This window comes from Dromiciops gliroides, chromosome 2 (assembly GCF_019393635.1).
Source record: "Dromiciops gliroides isolate mDroGli1 chromosome 2, mDroGli1.pri, whole genome shotgun sequence".
Classification (NCBI taxonomy): domain Eukaryota; kingdom Metazoa; phylum Chordata; class Mammalia; order Microbiotheria; family Microbiotheriidae; genus Dromiciops; species Dromiciops gliroides.
Genome location: NC_057862.1, coordinates 110,131,327 through 110,147,760, shown reverse-complemented (window position 1 = coordinate 110,147,760; position 16,434 = coordinate 110,131,327). Strand labels below are relative to the sequence as shown.

The 16,434-nt window shown below is 44.3% G+C and overlaps 1 protein-coding gene across 3 annotated transcripts in view; it reads left to right on the top strand.

The window, feature by feature from the left end:
* SUFU (SUFU negative regulator of hedgehog signaling) overlaps positions 1–16,434 on the top strand; it is a 149,044-nt gene that overhangs the window by 121,735 nt on the left and 10,875 nt on the right. For all 3 annotated transcript variants that reach the window (XM_043981733.1, XM_043981732.1, XM_043981731.1), the window contains exons 9-10: positions 6,059–6,193; positions 9,062–9,200. In XM_043981733.1, the coding sequence (XP_043837668.1) occupies positions 6,059–6,193; positions 9,062–9,200 (274 nt within the window). The remainder of the gene's footprint in view (positions 1–6,058; positions 6,194–9,061; positions 9,201–16,434) is intronic.

Below are 16,434 nucleotides of genomic sequence, written 5' to 3'. Positions count from 1 at the left end.
ACTTGGTGGGATGATACCCATGACCAGAGTATGGCTGCACCATTGTTGCACCAAGATTGCACCCTGTTCAAAATAAAAAGGATGGGGGGGGGGGGATACAGGCAGTGGTGTAACATTGTATTTATTTTTCTCTCTTGTTTTTGCATTGCCTTCCTTTCTGAATATATCCTTTCTCCCCTATCCAGAAAGTCACTCACAGGGAATTTCTTTCTTTCCTTTTTTTTTTTAGGGATTTTTTTAAAAGGAAAAAAAAATCAATTTAGCAGAACAAAAATAAAGCCTAACGTAATATCCCATACCCATAATCCTCTGTACCTGCAAAGAGGGGAAGATGATGAATTTTCTCAACATTTTCTCAAGGATATGCTTAGTCATTATAATTATAGAGCATTCATTGGGTTTTTTTCGGGGGGAGGTTCTGATTACATTGTTGTAGCTATTACCTATTTTGTTTTTCTGGTTCTGTTTGCTTCGTCCTGTATCAGTTCATATGTCTTTCCATACTTCTCTGAATTCTTCATACTTGTCATTTCTTCTGGTGCAGTCATGCATCTTACATTCATATACCACAGTTTGTTTAGCCATATGTGTTTGCAAGGCACATGCACATAAAGAAATCCAAAAACCATTTTGGGGAAGCATGGTGGAAAGCTTTTGGATAAAGCTCAAAGGAGACAAAACCAAATTATGTTGGTACTATAGACTTCTCTCCCCCTTCAATAGAAATAAGTTCAGAAAATAGATCTCAAGCCTGAAACAGACACACGGTATAATAATGATGAGGGGTTTCAATTATTTAAGTGTCTGCTGGTGCATTCTTTCTGCTTAAAGCATATCAGCTAATTTTTTATTTTCCTGAATGATAATGTCATCCATCAAAAGGTGTAGCAACCAGCAAAGACAACTTCTATTTTGGATCTGATTCTAAACAAAGAATAGCTGGTTACTCTGGTGGAAATGATTGGAACCTTGGGGTGTGGATACCTTTGCTACCACCAAAAGTTCTCTTGTGAATTTCTTGTTATATGTTGGGTCTTTGACCCCTGGGGCCAATAGTATTTAAAACTTTAGTAATTTTTCTTGCATAATTACATACTGAAGGGGGCAGCTAGGTGGCGCAGTGGATAAAGCACCGGCCTTGGATTCAGGAGTACCCAGGTTCAAATCCGGCCTCAAACACTTGACACTTACTAGCTGTGTGACCCTGGGCAAGTCACTTAACCCCCATTGTCCCGCAAAAAAAACCCAAAACAAAACAAACAAACAAATAATTACATACTGAACAGAGTATTAACTACATGTTGGATACTTTAAAATTGCAGATGTGATTCCTGAACTATTGTCAATAATCTTTGAAAGTCATGAAAAACAAGAGAGGTATGACAGGATCAGAGGGTAAATGGCCTGGTTTTCAAAAGAGGAAAGAGAATTGAATCTATATAGAATATAGGCCAACGTGCTTGGCTTTATATTTCCTGGTAAAATTCTAGAATATGTTATTAAAGGAATGGTCATTGAATATCATCTTGAAAAGGAAACAGTGATCATAAGAGCCATTATAACTTCTTTAAAATAAAAAAAAACAAATCACGATACATTAACCTCATTTCCTTTTTGGAGAGGGTTATTAGACTGGTAGGTCAGGAAAATGCTGTAGATACAACTTGTCTGGATTTTAACAAAGTGTTTGGTTTTCTTATACTGTTGTGGGTAAAATGAAATGATGTAGATTATATGATGGTATACTTAAATGGATTCAAAACTAGCTGAATAGCTGAACCCCAAATTTAACTTTAATGTCTGTCCTTTACTCCACTTCCACATGCTAACTGCCTGGTTGACATCTCCATTTAGATGTCCCCACAGCATCTCAAATTCAATAAGTTGAAAAAACAGTACTTATTCCCTTCTCCTTTAAACTTGCTATACTTTCAAACACTCTTATTTTTGTTGAGGATGCCACCATTGACTCAGCTTTGCAAACTTGGAGCTATCTTTCCCTTTTCTGGTTCCCACAAGCTCCATACCCAGTTGTTGACTAAATCTTACCAATTCTGTGTCCACAACATTTCTCGTATTTGTTCCCTTCTCTCTAAACACATGGCCACTGCCCTCATTCAGACCTTTGTCATATCTTACTCGACTGTTGCAAACTCTTAGTTGTCCCTAATTCCAGTTTCTCTTTCCCCTACTCCATCTGCCAGTCTCAAGGTATAAATTTGCTCCCTTGTTCAGAAATGTTCAGCATCCCTCTTTTGCCTCTAGGATAAAATACACACTCCTCAGCCTGTCATTGAAAGCGATCATTGGACACCATCCCATACTTCCAAGCATCTTTGACTACTCCCCTTTCTGTACTCTGTTCCCTAATGCTGTTCCTTGAGCTCTTCATTCCATCCCCTCCTTTTGCCTTTGCAGGAGCTATTGCTCATACTTGAAATGAACTCCATCTTCTCCTCTGCCTCTTAGAAGAATCTTTATCTCTTCTAAATAATTAGCTCAGCTACCATATCCTATACAAAACCTTTCCTGATCCTCCCTCTCCCTCTTGATTCCTGTCTCCCTCTTTAAATTATCTTGTATTTATTAATAAGTAAACACAAACTATCTCCCACCAAAATGTTAACTTCAGAGGACCAGGATTATTTTTCATTTTTGTCTTAGTAGCTTTAGCACCTAGCACAGTGCCTTGGACCTAATAGCTACTTAATAAATGTTTAATTGAATCTTGGGCTTTATGCAACAATGATCCACTCCACCTTTGGGAAGGCACTTCTTCATCCTCTCTGTAATCCCCATTCACCGTTGTGATCATCAGTCCCTCTCCTACAGTGGTGATTTCATAGTGAGGATGAAAAAGAGATTTAGGAGAAAGCAAAGCATAACAAGAAACAGAATGATAGAAGATTGTGTTTGGACAGGATATTTATGTTCTTTTTCCATGTGTGGTTTTTCTGCATTCACAACACACCTTCCTGAAGCACTCATCGTCCACTGGGGGCTCCATTTCCTGTCAGTGGTGACTTTTTTGACTTGTACCTCATGAAGACCTGTGTAGTCTTTTTTCAAAGGTCACGCCTCTGCAAGCCAAGTGTAGTGACTGGCTTAATGGTAAGAATAAATTTATGAAGGATGGGCTAGGATTCTCTTCCTTAACTATGTGATGGTTAAAATGAAACAAGCCTCAGCTGAAGCCATTAACATTCCTCAAAGAGAAGGAAAGCTTCCAAAGAGCACCCAGCCCTGGCAGCTCTGGGCTAGGTCCCAGAACAATCACTGACCTTGGGGACGCCAGGGCCCCCATGTCCCCTTGTCCCTCATGTATTCCAAGGGATATGAAAAAAAGCCTTCCTGATATACTTCACTAGAGATACCTGTCACCTTCCCAACCTTCTGCTTTCCTCACCACCAGCAGCCCAAGGGAGAAAACAACCTGACTGAATAATTAGGTCATGCTAGGGAGCCTACTACTGATTTTTTTATAACTCAGATAGAACTGACAACCATGCAAAACATTGCAAACCTGTATTGGCTGCAGATTTAATATGTTGTCCCACCCACACAAATAATTCATGCTTCTGCATTGATGTCCAGAAAAAACAAATCAACAAAAGGCCGGGCTTCTTCGTGCATAGTGGCCACATTTCCACTGATGCAGTGCACCGGAAATACCCAGGCTCCAGGACTGCAGAGTTAGCATTTTGTGATTTTTTTTTTAAATTTTTTACATGAAAGATAAAAGTGCATTTTCAAATGATTGAAGGTTGGTGGGAGGTGTAAATGTGGGCACTTGTCACATTAATTCCTCAGATGATTAAGTTCTTTTTCATTTCTTTAAAGCTGTTTGTAGTTGGGTTTGATGTCCTTGTTCTGGGGGAGTATGTTGTAGCAGTTACCAAGGTGACTTTAGCTGACTTTCAACAATTTTCTCCCTCCATCTTGAGATTTTCTAGATGCAGCCTTATATGTTGTTGATTCTTCTGTCACCCCCCCTCCCCCCGCCTGTGACCATTAATCTGCATTCTTATTTGTGCTAGAAGATAGTGGATTCTTGGAGTGAGGTATTCTACATTCATGGGCAATTCCATGATACGTGGATCCCAAACCCAAGCTCTAATAATAAAAAACAGAAGAGTGGGGTTTTGGTAGGACCCAGCCTACAATGTTGTAGTATCTCAGTGGAGGCCACACCTAAAACCCTTCATCCTGAGACACCTATAGTTTTCATGAGTTATAATTCTTGAACTGAAGGCATCTTTGATGGTTCCCCAATTACATATGGAGTTCTCCCTAGTCAGGTTGGGCAGATTCAGGGTGCCATCAAACTGGTAGTAACAGCAGTGCAGTACAAAGACCACTGGGCCTGGACTCTAGACCTGGCTTTGTAACTCATTCTCTGTGAGACCTGGAGTAAGTCACTTTCCTTCTCTGGGTTTCACTTTGCTCATCTGTAATCTGAGTGGCCTTCCAGCTTGAAAATTCTGTGAGTGGGGGCAGCTAGGTGGCGCAGTGGATAGAGCACCGGCCCTGGAGTCAGGAGGACCTGAGTTCAAATCCGGCCTCAGACACTGAACACTTACTAGCTGTGTGACCCTAGGCAAGTCACTTAACCCCAATTGCCTCACCAAAAACAAAAAACAAAAAAAACAAGAAAATTCTGCGAGTGACTGGGGTCTGGTGCTAAGCTATATTAAAGATCTGGTCAAAGAATATATGCTGAAGAGAAAGAGGTGGGGAGGGTAGTTATGGGAAAGGCTACTTCAGACTAGTTTGTGAAAAACAAGCCAAATCATAATTTACATTCTGGTAACATCTTGAGACTGACCAGAGAGATTGATCATATTACTTATATAGCAGAGTAAACTACCTCACTTTGTCAGGGATAAATTCTTTCCCTTTTGATGTCACCTTCTATCCTTCTATCTGACTTTCTGTCCTTCCCAGGCTTATTCCCTTATGAGCATGGCTTACTTCAGCCATTACTCCTGAAGAAAAGCCAAGAAGCTTTTGATGACCTCCCCCCCATTACTTTAACCACTGTGGTCACACATGGGGATGTTTGCTCTGTTTTTCCATGGCTGTCAAGTCCCAGGATTCTGGGTGGCTCTTAAATCTGGAATGATAAATAAATTGAGCTTTTCACCCAGCATTTTGATAGACACTTGGGTAATTGTTTTGAGGTTCACAATCCCAAACCAGAATCCGGTCTTTTGAATGGTGTCAGTGGGTAACCAACAGTTCTGATTAAGTGCTTTTGAAAGGTTGTCAGAGCAGCTGAATTTGAAAGAGTAAATGTTACTTTGCAAATGTACCCAGTAACCCAGCTGGGGGGGGGCATAGGGTTGGGAATTGGGGTAGTAGCATCCACTTCTGACTTTCATCAGAGATCAAGTAGAGAAGAGTCCACAGGCCAAGCTGCCCAGAACAGGTGGAAGCTGTACTATCTTTGGGGGGACATCTAGTAGTGTGGGTGGTGATATGGGGCTAGTGGAGAAGTCTCAGTTTTGCTGTTTTGCAGTTGACCTCAAAAGTTGTTCTGTCCATCCAGAGGCCTCTCATCCTTACTTGCTCTTAGAAGAAAAGCCCCGTCTCCTCCCCCACAGTAAGGATTGTATCATTTCCTGGCCAGTTAAGGGATGTTTATGTTGCTGCAGCTCCCTGCCCATTGGGGGAACACAGGCAGGGAGGATTGTATACTAAGAGCCAAATCTCATGTCCCTGCCACTTAGGGGTCAGCTGGAAGGAAGTTCTTAGAATTTAGTCTTACAGTACACTCCCATCCCAACCTTGGTGAAATAGAGGTCTGGGGTTCTTGAAAACTTTGGCTGGGATTTAGAGAACATTAGCCACTTTGGCACAATCTGAAGCCAAGTCCAAGATTGTGACAACAGTCTACCAGATTCTTCCTCTTACTACCCCAGGGAGGCCCCATTATACCCTACTGTTGGGTTATATTTGATTACACCCAGTATGAAGCAACCTTGCCTGTCCCTCCTTTCTCTACAAAGTACTGAAATTGCTGGTATTAATTTATGCTGAATTTGTGTTTGTTTCCTAGGAGTCGCAAGGACAGTTTAGAAAGCGAGAGCTCAGCAGCTATTATTCCCCATGAGCTAATTCGCACACGACAGCTTGAAAGTGTACATCTGAAATTCAACCAGGAGTCTGGAGCACTAATTCCACTTTGTCTGAGGTGAGCAAGAGGCAGAAGAGACCTGTTCACTCCTCTGTCCTCTAGTGTGAGGTTTGCAGTGCCCCAGTTTGGTCTCCAGGTGGCGCTCTTCCATTCATAGGACACCCCCTTTCTCCAGCCATTCCCAAACCACCACAGACTGCTGCAATCTGAAATGTGATCCAAAACACTCAAGAAACCATCAGCCTTTGGCGCACACATTTCTCCCAGTGAGGTTGCCTCTTGCCCACAGGGTTGGGCACAGCCTGAGTTTCAGGGATTGGGAGTGGAAGACTTCTTTTGAAGCTTCAGTTAATGTTTGTGTGAAGAGAGCGTGTGGTCTTCAGAACCTAGAACTGGTTGCACTGGGTCATGTCTTAGGAATTCTCACACACAGCATTATGCCAAATTGGGAACTCCATTTTTTCACCACCACCTCACATACACACACACACACACACACACACACACACACACCACTGTGCCTTAAGCCTCTAGCCAGTAAAGATGGGAAGAAGTTATATTTGCAGAAGGATGGCCCTAACTGGTTCAGGGTATTGTTACCAAAAAGAGGCTTCTCCTCTTCATTTTCTCCTCTTATTTCAGCCCATGTCAACCATGAACATCCTTGCAGCTTTGGGGAGAGGCTAGGGGAAGGGTACCATTAGTCCCTTTCCTTAGCATTTCCACCTCTATCACTTTCGACCTGTCACCTGCACTAGTCATCTCATAGACTCTAAAAGCTAAGAGATACTAAGGGACCCTACACTCCACATGATGACTCCACCTACTCTAAGCTGAAACAGTTGACAAAGAAAATTATTGATCAACCAGGCTTCTTAAGGGGCGTGACTGGCTGATTGGCCAAAGAAGCCTACCATTTCTCCAGAGATCAGTTTTGTGAAATCCTCATCTTGGGAGAATGACAGTCTTTTCAGCACTGGTCTTTCATGGTACAAAACATTCTGGAAGATTGGTTCTTCTTGTTGACCTTCTAATCTAAAATGACCAGTTTAAATTCCAAACCCAGTACTAGCCTAGAGGCTCCATTGGGGACCAAGAAATCCAGCTGTGTCCCTTCTGCCATTCACATCAGTGCCAGAAATACAAATTCTATGGTTGGAACTCAACTCAAAGCCCCATGGACAATGTATAAGACAGAATCAAATGCAGCTGGGCTTCTCCACGGCCCTTTGGAGTTCAACCCTGGGTTTGATGTCATAAAAATTAATAGGAATAACCCCCTGACTGAGGGAATAGTGATCCAGAAGAAGAGGGATCCATTTCTTACCTCTCCTCTCCCTCCCTGCTCGAGCACTCTAGTTGCTGGGTACTGGCCAGTGGAAAAGGTCTGGGGCAAAAACTTTTTAAATTTGGAATTTCCATAATACTCTGTAAGTTAGAGGCCTTGTGCATCTAAGTAAACAGAAACTTGGATGGGAACCATTTTGGGGGTAGGCCTGTACAAATTCAAGGCCCAAACCCAGGAAAGACTCTTTCTTTCAAGGCTGCTTGTGTTTGGATGTAGCTCAGGACATTTGGTCTGGGGATGGGTTAATTCAGAGCAGTCTGATGAGAGAAAGGGCAGGAGTTCACCTCTTTTTCAAATAGTGGTATTTATTCTACTATTTCACTCTCACTTTCACCCCGTGGATTTTCATGGGTATGGATTGGGAATAACTTAACATTTAACCACCATGAATTCATTCATGCTTTTATTCAACAAATATTTACTGAGAGCCTCTTATTCTCAGTGCCTTGTTTGAATTCCTTGGATTGGTTATTCAGATGCCAGGCCAGATGTGGTAGCAAAGATTTTATAGTGGCGACATTGGGAGGCAGGTGCAGATATAGGCTCAGAAGGCAAGATTTTGTACAGTGGCAAAGGCCTAATAGGCAGAACAGTGGATAGAGTGCTGGACCTGGAGTCAGGAAGACTCCAGCCTCAGACATTAGCTCTGTGACCCTGGGCAAATCACGTAGCCCCGTTTGCCTCAGCTCCCTCATCTGTAAAATGAGCTGGAAAAGGAAATGGCAAACCCCTCCAGGACCTTTGCCTAGAAAACCCCAAATGGGGTCACAAAGAGCTGGACGTGACTAAAACAAATCAGCACCGACAAAGGCCTAACAGACTAGACTGCCAGCATAAGCTCACAGGCCTAATCCTTTCCTTCTTGCCCACTCAGAGAGAGACTTTGGGAATGTTGCTTTTGCTTCTTTGCGTCTCAGCTTTTATCTTTAAAATGAAGGCATTGGACTAGTCCCGGCTTCTTAAACTTTTCCCAATTGCAACCCCTTTTCAACTGAGAAATTTTTGCACAACTCCAGGTATATAAAACAGGTGTACAAGTCAAACATTTACTGACAAATTTTTCATGACCCCCACATTCAGACCCACAGTTTAAGAAACTTTGGACTAGGTCATTTGCTGGCCTTCTCATCTCTGACAGTCCTGACTCTGAGGGCTCAGAATCCCATAGGAGAATGGCGCTGCGAGAAGGAGCAAGACAGAGCTTATCTTTAAAAAAAAATTGGGGAGGGGGGAGTTGGACAATGAGGGTTAAGTGACTTGCCCAAGGTCACACAGCTAGTAAGTGTCAAATGTCTGAGGCTGGATTTGAACTCAGGTACTCCTATATCCAGGGCCAGTGCTCTATCCACTGCGCCACCTAGCTGCCCCCTCAGAGCTTATCTTCAGAAGTTCTGGCAGAAAGTTTCCTTTGGCTCCTACCTCTGAACATGGAGAAGAAACGTTTGGGCTCCATTGCCTTGCTGACCATTTGAGGGGAATAGTTTGGCAAGAGCACATTACTTAAAAGGCCCCCAGAGACAATGCCATTCATCCATCTTGGGACTTGTTCCTCACTTTGTCTGTTTTGTCCCTCACAGGGGCAGACTGTTACATGGACGGCACTTTACATATAAGAGTATTACAGGAGATACAGCCATCACATTTGTATCAACAGGAGTGGAAGGCGCGTTTGCCACTGAAGAGCATCCATATGCAGCCCATGGACCCTGGTTACAAGTGAGAAGGCCATTTTTTCTTCTCTTCCCTCCTCCTTTCTAATGCCCAAGGCCCTCTTCTCCCCATCTGGCTCCCAGTGGCCTCTGTTTCAAAGGATCTGCTAGCAAGTTGTTTTTCTTAGATAATGGTTGGGCATACTTTCTTACAGGATGCCCTGGAACAGTAGGTATTGTCTGAAGGGGACTTCAAGAAAGCCCTCATTACTTGGTAGACAACCAAAGAATGGTCCTTACTGATAGCACTAAGCAAAAATTATTCTAGAAAACAAAGGTATTTCAGATGCCTCACCACAGGAACCAACTAGGCTTCTGACCAGCCAGTTGTACTTCTCTGTCCAAACCCCTCCAGCTTTGTTCACTTTGTTTCCACAGAAGCCTCACAGATTTCAACTTCCCTCTTAAATCTGGGAGAGCAGAACTTTCTGTGCTTTAGGAATGCTAGGGGAAGTAAGTGAATTCGGGAACCATCATTCCCTTAGTGTACAAATCACTTGTGTCCCACATATGCACAAATCCCTTTGGATTTTGATCCGAAGCCACAAGCATGAACCAGACACTGTCAGGTTATCAACCATCTTTCTCCAGTACCAATTGTCTCTAGGTCTGGGCCTAGCCACACAAAGAAGAAATCTGCTTGCCGTATTGGAAGTTCTCATTCCTTTATGTACTCTTTGGGGAGGGGGGAACTGCAGAGCTCCAAGCAGCTTCAGAATTGGCTGGTAGGTGGTAAGTAAGAGGCTGCTGGGCCTTTCATCCTACATGCCACACTTCCCCCTCCCCTCCCATCTTTAAATCCTCTCTTCTATCTTTAGCTTATTGTCATTTTGGTCGGCCATGTTTTCAGAACCATTGGAGAATGGTTGGGGAGGGCTGGGGAAGGTGGGCAGGGAGTCATACCTCTCTACCAATAGAGAAAGAAAATCATCCATCCTACCTGGAACTTTGTAAACTGTAAAGCCCTGTATATGTCAGCTCTGGCGGTTGTTATTGTCTGGAATGGGGAGTGACCCTGGGCGATTTTCCTCTCCTTCATTTGGAGGTAAATCAGTAAGGAAAAAGGAACTGTACTGGTTCTGGAGGTAAACAGGGGGTGTATCCTTAATGTTTCTTTGATAAATATGTATGCAGTGTGTATGTGTGTGCTTAAGCTGGCAGCAGAATTTCTTCTCCTCTGTGCCCCCACCCATTAAAAAACCACTAACCCTTAATTAAAACAAACAGAAAACAGAGGACACCCTACTACACAGTATAGACCAAGCCATGGTAGAAATTGAATCTAGTCCTTTAGGGATATTGTGTTCCATAAATTATCTTGACTTTTTCCACAGTTATTATTACATTGTTTCATAACAAAATTACTTTGAACCATAAAGTTATAAATACATTTTTAAAGTCCCACTTGGTAACATTAGATTTCTGTCTGTGTGGTGTTGATAGTTACTGTAGCAAAGGTTCTAAAGTGTAACACTTAAAATGAGCCCCACACACAAGTGGAAGCGGCTGCTTCTGTCCCACTCCTCCAGCCCATTTTCCCCACTCTTAGCCTGTGCCCTCCTAGCATAGGCGGGTTCCCCTGTTCAGTGGAAAATGTGAAGGGGAGGGCCTCTTCCCCTCCCCTAAGCCCCACCCCCCCAACCCCACAGCCCCACAGAGCATGTGCCCTGGGGGAGGGGGAGGCCTGGTGCTGGAGAGAATCTATGTGACACCAGCACAGCCCCAGCCTCTGAGAGTTAATGATTCATAATTCCCAGCAGATGATGCATGCTGACAGGTCTCAGCAGAAATGTCCTCAGGATAGCATTAATATGTATTAAAGGTTCAAACAAACTTTCTCAGGAGAGAATAGATTTGGATATTCTGAACATGGGAACACGTTTCATTCAGTTACACTTCAGAAAGAGCCCTTGACTCTAACCTAGTATTCAGAATTCGGCCGACACTCCTTTTCTTAGCAGCAGGGGCGCTTCCAGGCCAATAAAACCCAGAGCCCCCAAACTGCTTCTGTGGCTAAGGATGGGGGGAGGCAGGTGCTGCCACTGTTCTCCAGTGGGTCATGGGACTAAGTCCTCCAGCCACTGGCCAGGCTTCCCCTGGTGGTTCTGCTTGAGAAGTCAGCAGAACTCTGCTGTCATACAGCTTGCACTTCTAACTATCCATAAAGCCAGATGAGCAATTTAAGTTTGGACTTTGGAGCTCAATTGCCCCCCAAATGCCCTAGAGACCCAGTTGTGGCAGTGAAGCTAGGCTGGAGCCATGGACCACTCAGATGTGGCCAGTCCTTAAGTACAGGCTCCCAGCACATTTGGGGAAGCCACAAGTGAAGAAGGGCAACGACCTTCTTTGGCCACTGAGAACGAGTGCTAAACTTTGTTCTCCCAGCCCCCAATTTACTCAGGCAGCCCCCCAGCAGGGTCTGGGCACACAGGGCTCACTGACACTACTATACATGCTCCCCAATAGTGGGCTGTTGCCCTGGGAACCCAGGGGAAGTGGTGGAACGAACCCATCCGACTCACTGTATTTCAATAAAGTTGCTGTGCTCAGAGCTGCTTAATCAAAGGCTTGTGTTATTAGACTCATTAGTGTGGTCCGCCACAGGGGCCTGCTCACGTGGGCGCTCCCAGGGAAGACTGGCATGTGCTCTTTCTCTCTTAAGCACTCTCTGGCTGATGGGGTGTTTCTCTAGTCCTTTCTCAGGAGCCCTGGGAAACCCTTAGAATCTTCCTCAGCCCATTTCCTAGCCAGTCACCTGGTCTTCCCAGGGACCAAGCAATCAACATTTTTCATGACTGACCATTTATGAGTCCACAGTCTTACTGTTGCTGCCACTGCAAATTCACATTGTGGCAATATGGAGCTGTAATCACTTCCAGGTTTGTAGATCTCACTGCAAATGAGCCCTGGATGCTGCATACTGCTGGTCGTCCACCCCCATTGGCAGAGCCATACACTAGCCTTCCTATCCCACCTAGGACTATAGTCTCTTTAGTGCCCTGAACAGAAATGGCCCTTAACCTCCCCAAAGTCCAGGTGTATTATCAATACTAAGAAGAACTGGGGACATTTCCCAAATTGACTGGGCCATTTTAAGGCATTCTAAGACTCCTAGAAGCCTGGAGAACCTACATAGTGTATCAGGTAAATAGATAAAAGCTGCCTTTTCATTTGGCTGTGAATCTCCCTTTGCTACTTAGGTTTGAAGTGGGAGGAGCCAAGGGATAACTTTCTTGCATCAGCCTCTAAGACTTGGAAGCTTCTTCTCCTAGTCTTGGCACCTTGCTTTGGCTCCTAGCCCAGGTCTGTTATCTGCTGGGAAAAAGGCACAATGAAGTCTCCTGTAAGAGAGTCTTCCCATCATTGCCCTTGAAGAGGGAGATAGGAGAAGGAGCAAAGATTTGGAAGAGGCATAAATAGCCAGGAGGACATGAGGAAACTTTAGTGCCTCTAGAAATGGTAGGAAAAGAGAATGTCACAGAAGCAATCTCTCCGCCCTCCCACCATGTTTGGCACTCCTAGCCCACAGATTGCTACCTCCTTGGCCCACAGCGAGTACCTGCTCTTTATTTTCTTCCCCACACTATCTGCTGCCTCTCCCTGACAACCTAGAGGGTGGTGTCCACCTATTGCCTGTTCCAGTGAAGTGAAGCAGTGTTTGCAGTGATAGGGAGTGTGGAAGACTCTTCTCGTCTTACATAGCCACAGAGAACTTTAAGCTGTACCTGAGATAGGGCAGGCTTTCTTCTTAACTCATTTCTTTCATTTGCTGTCCTTTTCAGCCTCATTTTGGAGCCATGAAAGGGGCAGGAGTGGTGTGGGGGACAATTTTAAGATTATCAGCTCTTCATCCAACTCGGGGTCTTTACAGAGAGAGGAAAAGCACTTCTAGAACATATGTTGTAAACCCTGAGAGTATCTCTCTCCAATCCCCATCATTCCCTTGGTACAATGACTAGCAAACCTTCCTCAAGTATGTCGATATCGCCTCTTAGTTGTCTGTATAGGACCCTGACCCAAAGAGGAGGCCACTAGAGAATCAATATTTGAAATTGGGGTGCTCTTGACCCAGAAGGTCAAATCAGGTTCATATCCTTGCACACAATGATATTTTCTCCAGCATTTAAAGTTTTTGTGAAGCTTTTTCAGTCATGTAACGCTTGGCAGCTTGCACAAGTGTACCCCTTTCCCTAAATATCTCCCACCAGACATTGACTCAGAGGCCTGTCACTTGGAAAAGGTTAGAATTGGATGTTGATGTGTCTACAGAAATTTAGGTCTGCTGTATTAGGCTATATTGGAAAGCTAGATGCCTGAGTTTACTTCCCAACTATTCCTCTGACTTACAGTTGCAAGAAGTAAACCTTGGAAGTTCCCTGACCTAAGTTACAAGTCAGTACCTGGTGCTGCTATCAGGAAACTGGGTTATATAGTACACATACAGGTCCTTTGGAAACCTTTGAATATTCCCCAGTATGAAGTGAGAAACAACAGTACATGAAATTCTTCTCTTAGCAACAGACTGCCTCACAGATCTGTGGCAACAAGGACGTCTGAGCTCGGGCTTCTACTTCTAGTGGAGGGGGAAAGACTAGACCCCTTTTTAGACAGTTGTTGATATCTTATTTTTTATAGTGTGGGCCGCCAGAGTGCTTGAAGCCTGATGGCCACTGCAGTGAACTTTCTACCACCTACTGAGAACAGGAAATGAAACTTGAGGCCCACTGGGCTACCTTCTGGCAGGAGCCTGGGCCAGGTCTGGTGAAAGGGATTGGGGGTGCTCCCGTTTGAGTCGGGGGGGGGGCTTTAGCATTTTTGCAAGTTCAAATCTTCCCCACATCTATGATTGCATGTCCCAAAGCAGCTCCTTGGCAGGCTCTGTGAAGAGTTGGGGGAAAAGCACATTTCCTTCCCTGAAAGAAGGGGGAGAGGAGGGGAACAGCCAAACTTGTTGGGAAACAAGAACATGTCAACATTTAGAGCAAACAAGGCCCTGGACAAAGTGTGGATTGTCTAACAGGAGGGAAGGAGTGGGCATTGTCAGGCACTGTTTGCAGACTCAGAAATATTATTGACCACAAATGTTTGAATCGGTGTCAAATCAGCAGCAGCTGTACTCCCTCCTGCAGCCTCGCCAGGATCCCGGCACAGGATCCCGGCACAGCCAGGCTTGCCCAGGGGAGGCACTGATGAAAGATATGTGGCTTCTTTTCTGGTTCATTTCTAGAACTTCCCAGGGATGGGGAGTGTGCAGGGTGCTTTTTATTCTCTCAGCCAACCAGTTTGTCACCAAGCACGTGGTTTGTGCTGATGTCACCCTCTGGCCTAATGGGACAAGGCCAGAGGCAAGAACTGAAGGCCTATCTATGGCCTGAACCTGTGGGAGAACCACAAAATCTTTCCCTACCTTTTCTCTACCACAGCTGAACTATTTAAAAGTTGATGGAGCTATGGTTGGTACACTCCCTTCATCTGCCCTAAGACTATCCTCTGGAACAGTGGTATCAAGCCCAAATAGACCCAAAGGGGAGGGACAGCACTAACCCATATCCATACCTAATTATCTCACAGACCACATATTGCTTTAGAAAACCACATATTAACATTACTTTTGTTCTATTGTATTTTTATTTATTTTGTTAAATATTTCCCAGTTATATATATTTTGTATTCTTTTATTTATTTATTTTGTTTGTTTGTTTATTTGCAGGGCAATGGGGGTTAAGTGACTTGCCCAGGGTCACACAGCTAGTAAGTGTCAAGTGTCTGAGGCTGGATTTGAACTCAGGTCCTCCTGAATCCAGGGCCAGTGCTTTATCCACTGTGCCACCTAGCTGCCCCTCCAGTTACATTTTCATCTGGTTCAAGGCCACACCTGTAGCCAGGGTTTGATACCTCTGCTCTAGAGCAAGGCCGTGAGTCCACCTTTTTCTGACCAGGAGCTTTCATCAGGATTCATTTGGCTCTTTTCATCCATCCCTTGAACGTATGTGCTTCAACAGAGTTAGTCATCAACACCATGAAGGCAGGATACCCCTTTGTAGTTAGAATAGCTATTTCCACAGCAAATAGCTGTGGAGCAAGTAGTTGGACAGGAGATCCAGCCTTCAGTACCCACTGTTTACTTCTGGGAAACCGCTGTTTGCTTTGGATTTTTAACCTTCTGCTCAACTACACATCAGAAACACTGGGGGCAGGGGAGGAGAGGGAAGAGAAGAATATTAGGAAATTCCAGTTTAGAGGTGTTTCCTCCCTCCTCCCCAGCCCATCATCATAAGCTTAGGTGTCCTCCCTCTACCCATCTACCACTGAAAAAAAATGGAATAGGTCAACTAGAGGGGCCCCATGCAATCAGAGCACTTACTAGGCCTAGTAGGTAAGAAGCATCCTAGCCATTGGACTTTGAGTACATTCCCCTACCACTGTCCCCCAGACATAAAAAGGATGCCTGAGGCTAGGTCTTCATCCTTCCTCAGACACAGCCAGGTTTCATGAGAGTGAGACAACCTACAGTAGAAACACTATCAGCTGTAAGCATAGCACAATAAGAATAGATTCATTTGGCTCCAGGACTGCACATACTTTTCCCACAGTTGCATCACAACAGTTGGTCTGTTACTCTTTGGAGAGCACCTAAGCTGCTCCATCATTGCTGTCTAGCTTCAGTGTCCTGTTGATAAGATCTGTTAACATTCTCCAGGCCCAGTTCTGAAATATACAAAGAACAGGGCCTATTTGTTCAATCCGAGCTTCTAAGGTTTAACTCCCAGAGGAAATGAAATGAGGTGCCTAGAGCTATGACAGTCTGTCATGTTTCTTTGCTGGGAATGTCACCCTTAATATGCATATCTCATGTCGTTTTTTTAAAAATTTAAGCCGCAACTTTAAAACAATGTGTAGTTTTCAGCAAGAATCTGCAATTATTAGCACTATGACAACAATAAAAAAGGAGAGTGGGGGTGGACCAAGGCTAAAAAGACTTAACAGGACTTTCTCCCTCTTCTACCCTCATGCTCTCTCATGTATAAAAACACAACCAACATAGTCTGAGATTGTTGGTTTCCTTCCTCAAAGCAGGATTGCAGCCTCACTCCCTCTGACCAAGTCCCCTGCATATATCCCAAACCTTCTTTGCAACTGGTGGGTCTGTGTGGCAGTTTACTAGCCCAGAGATTGCCTTCAGCATAGCTAAGGGGGACCTGCAGGGTTGAGGAAACTAGAAATGTTTTTCTCATTTGCCT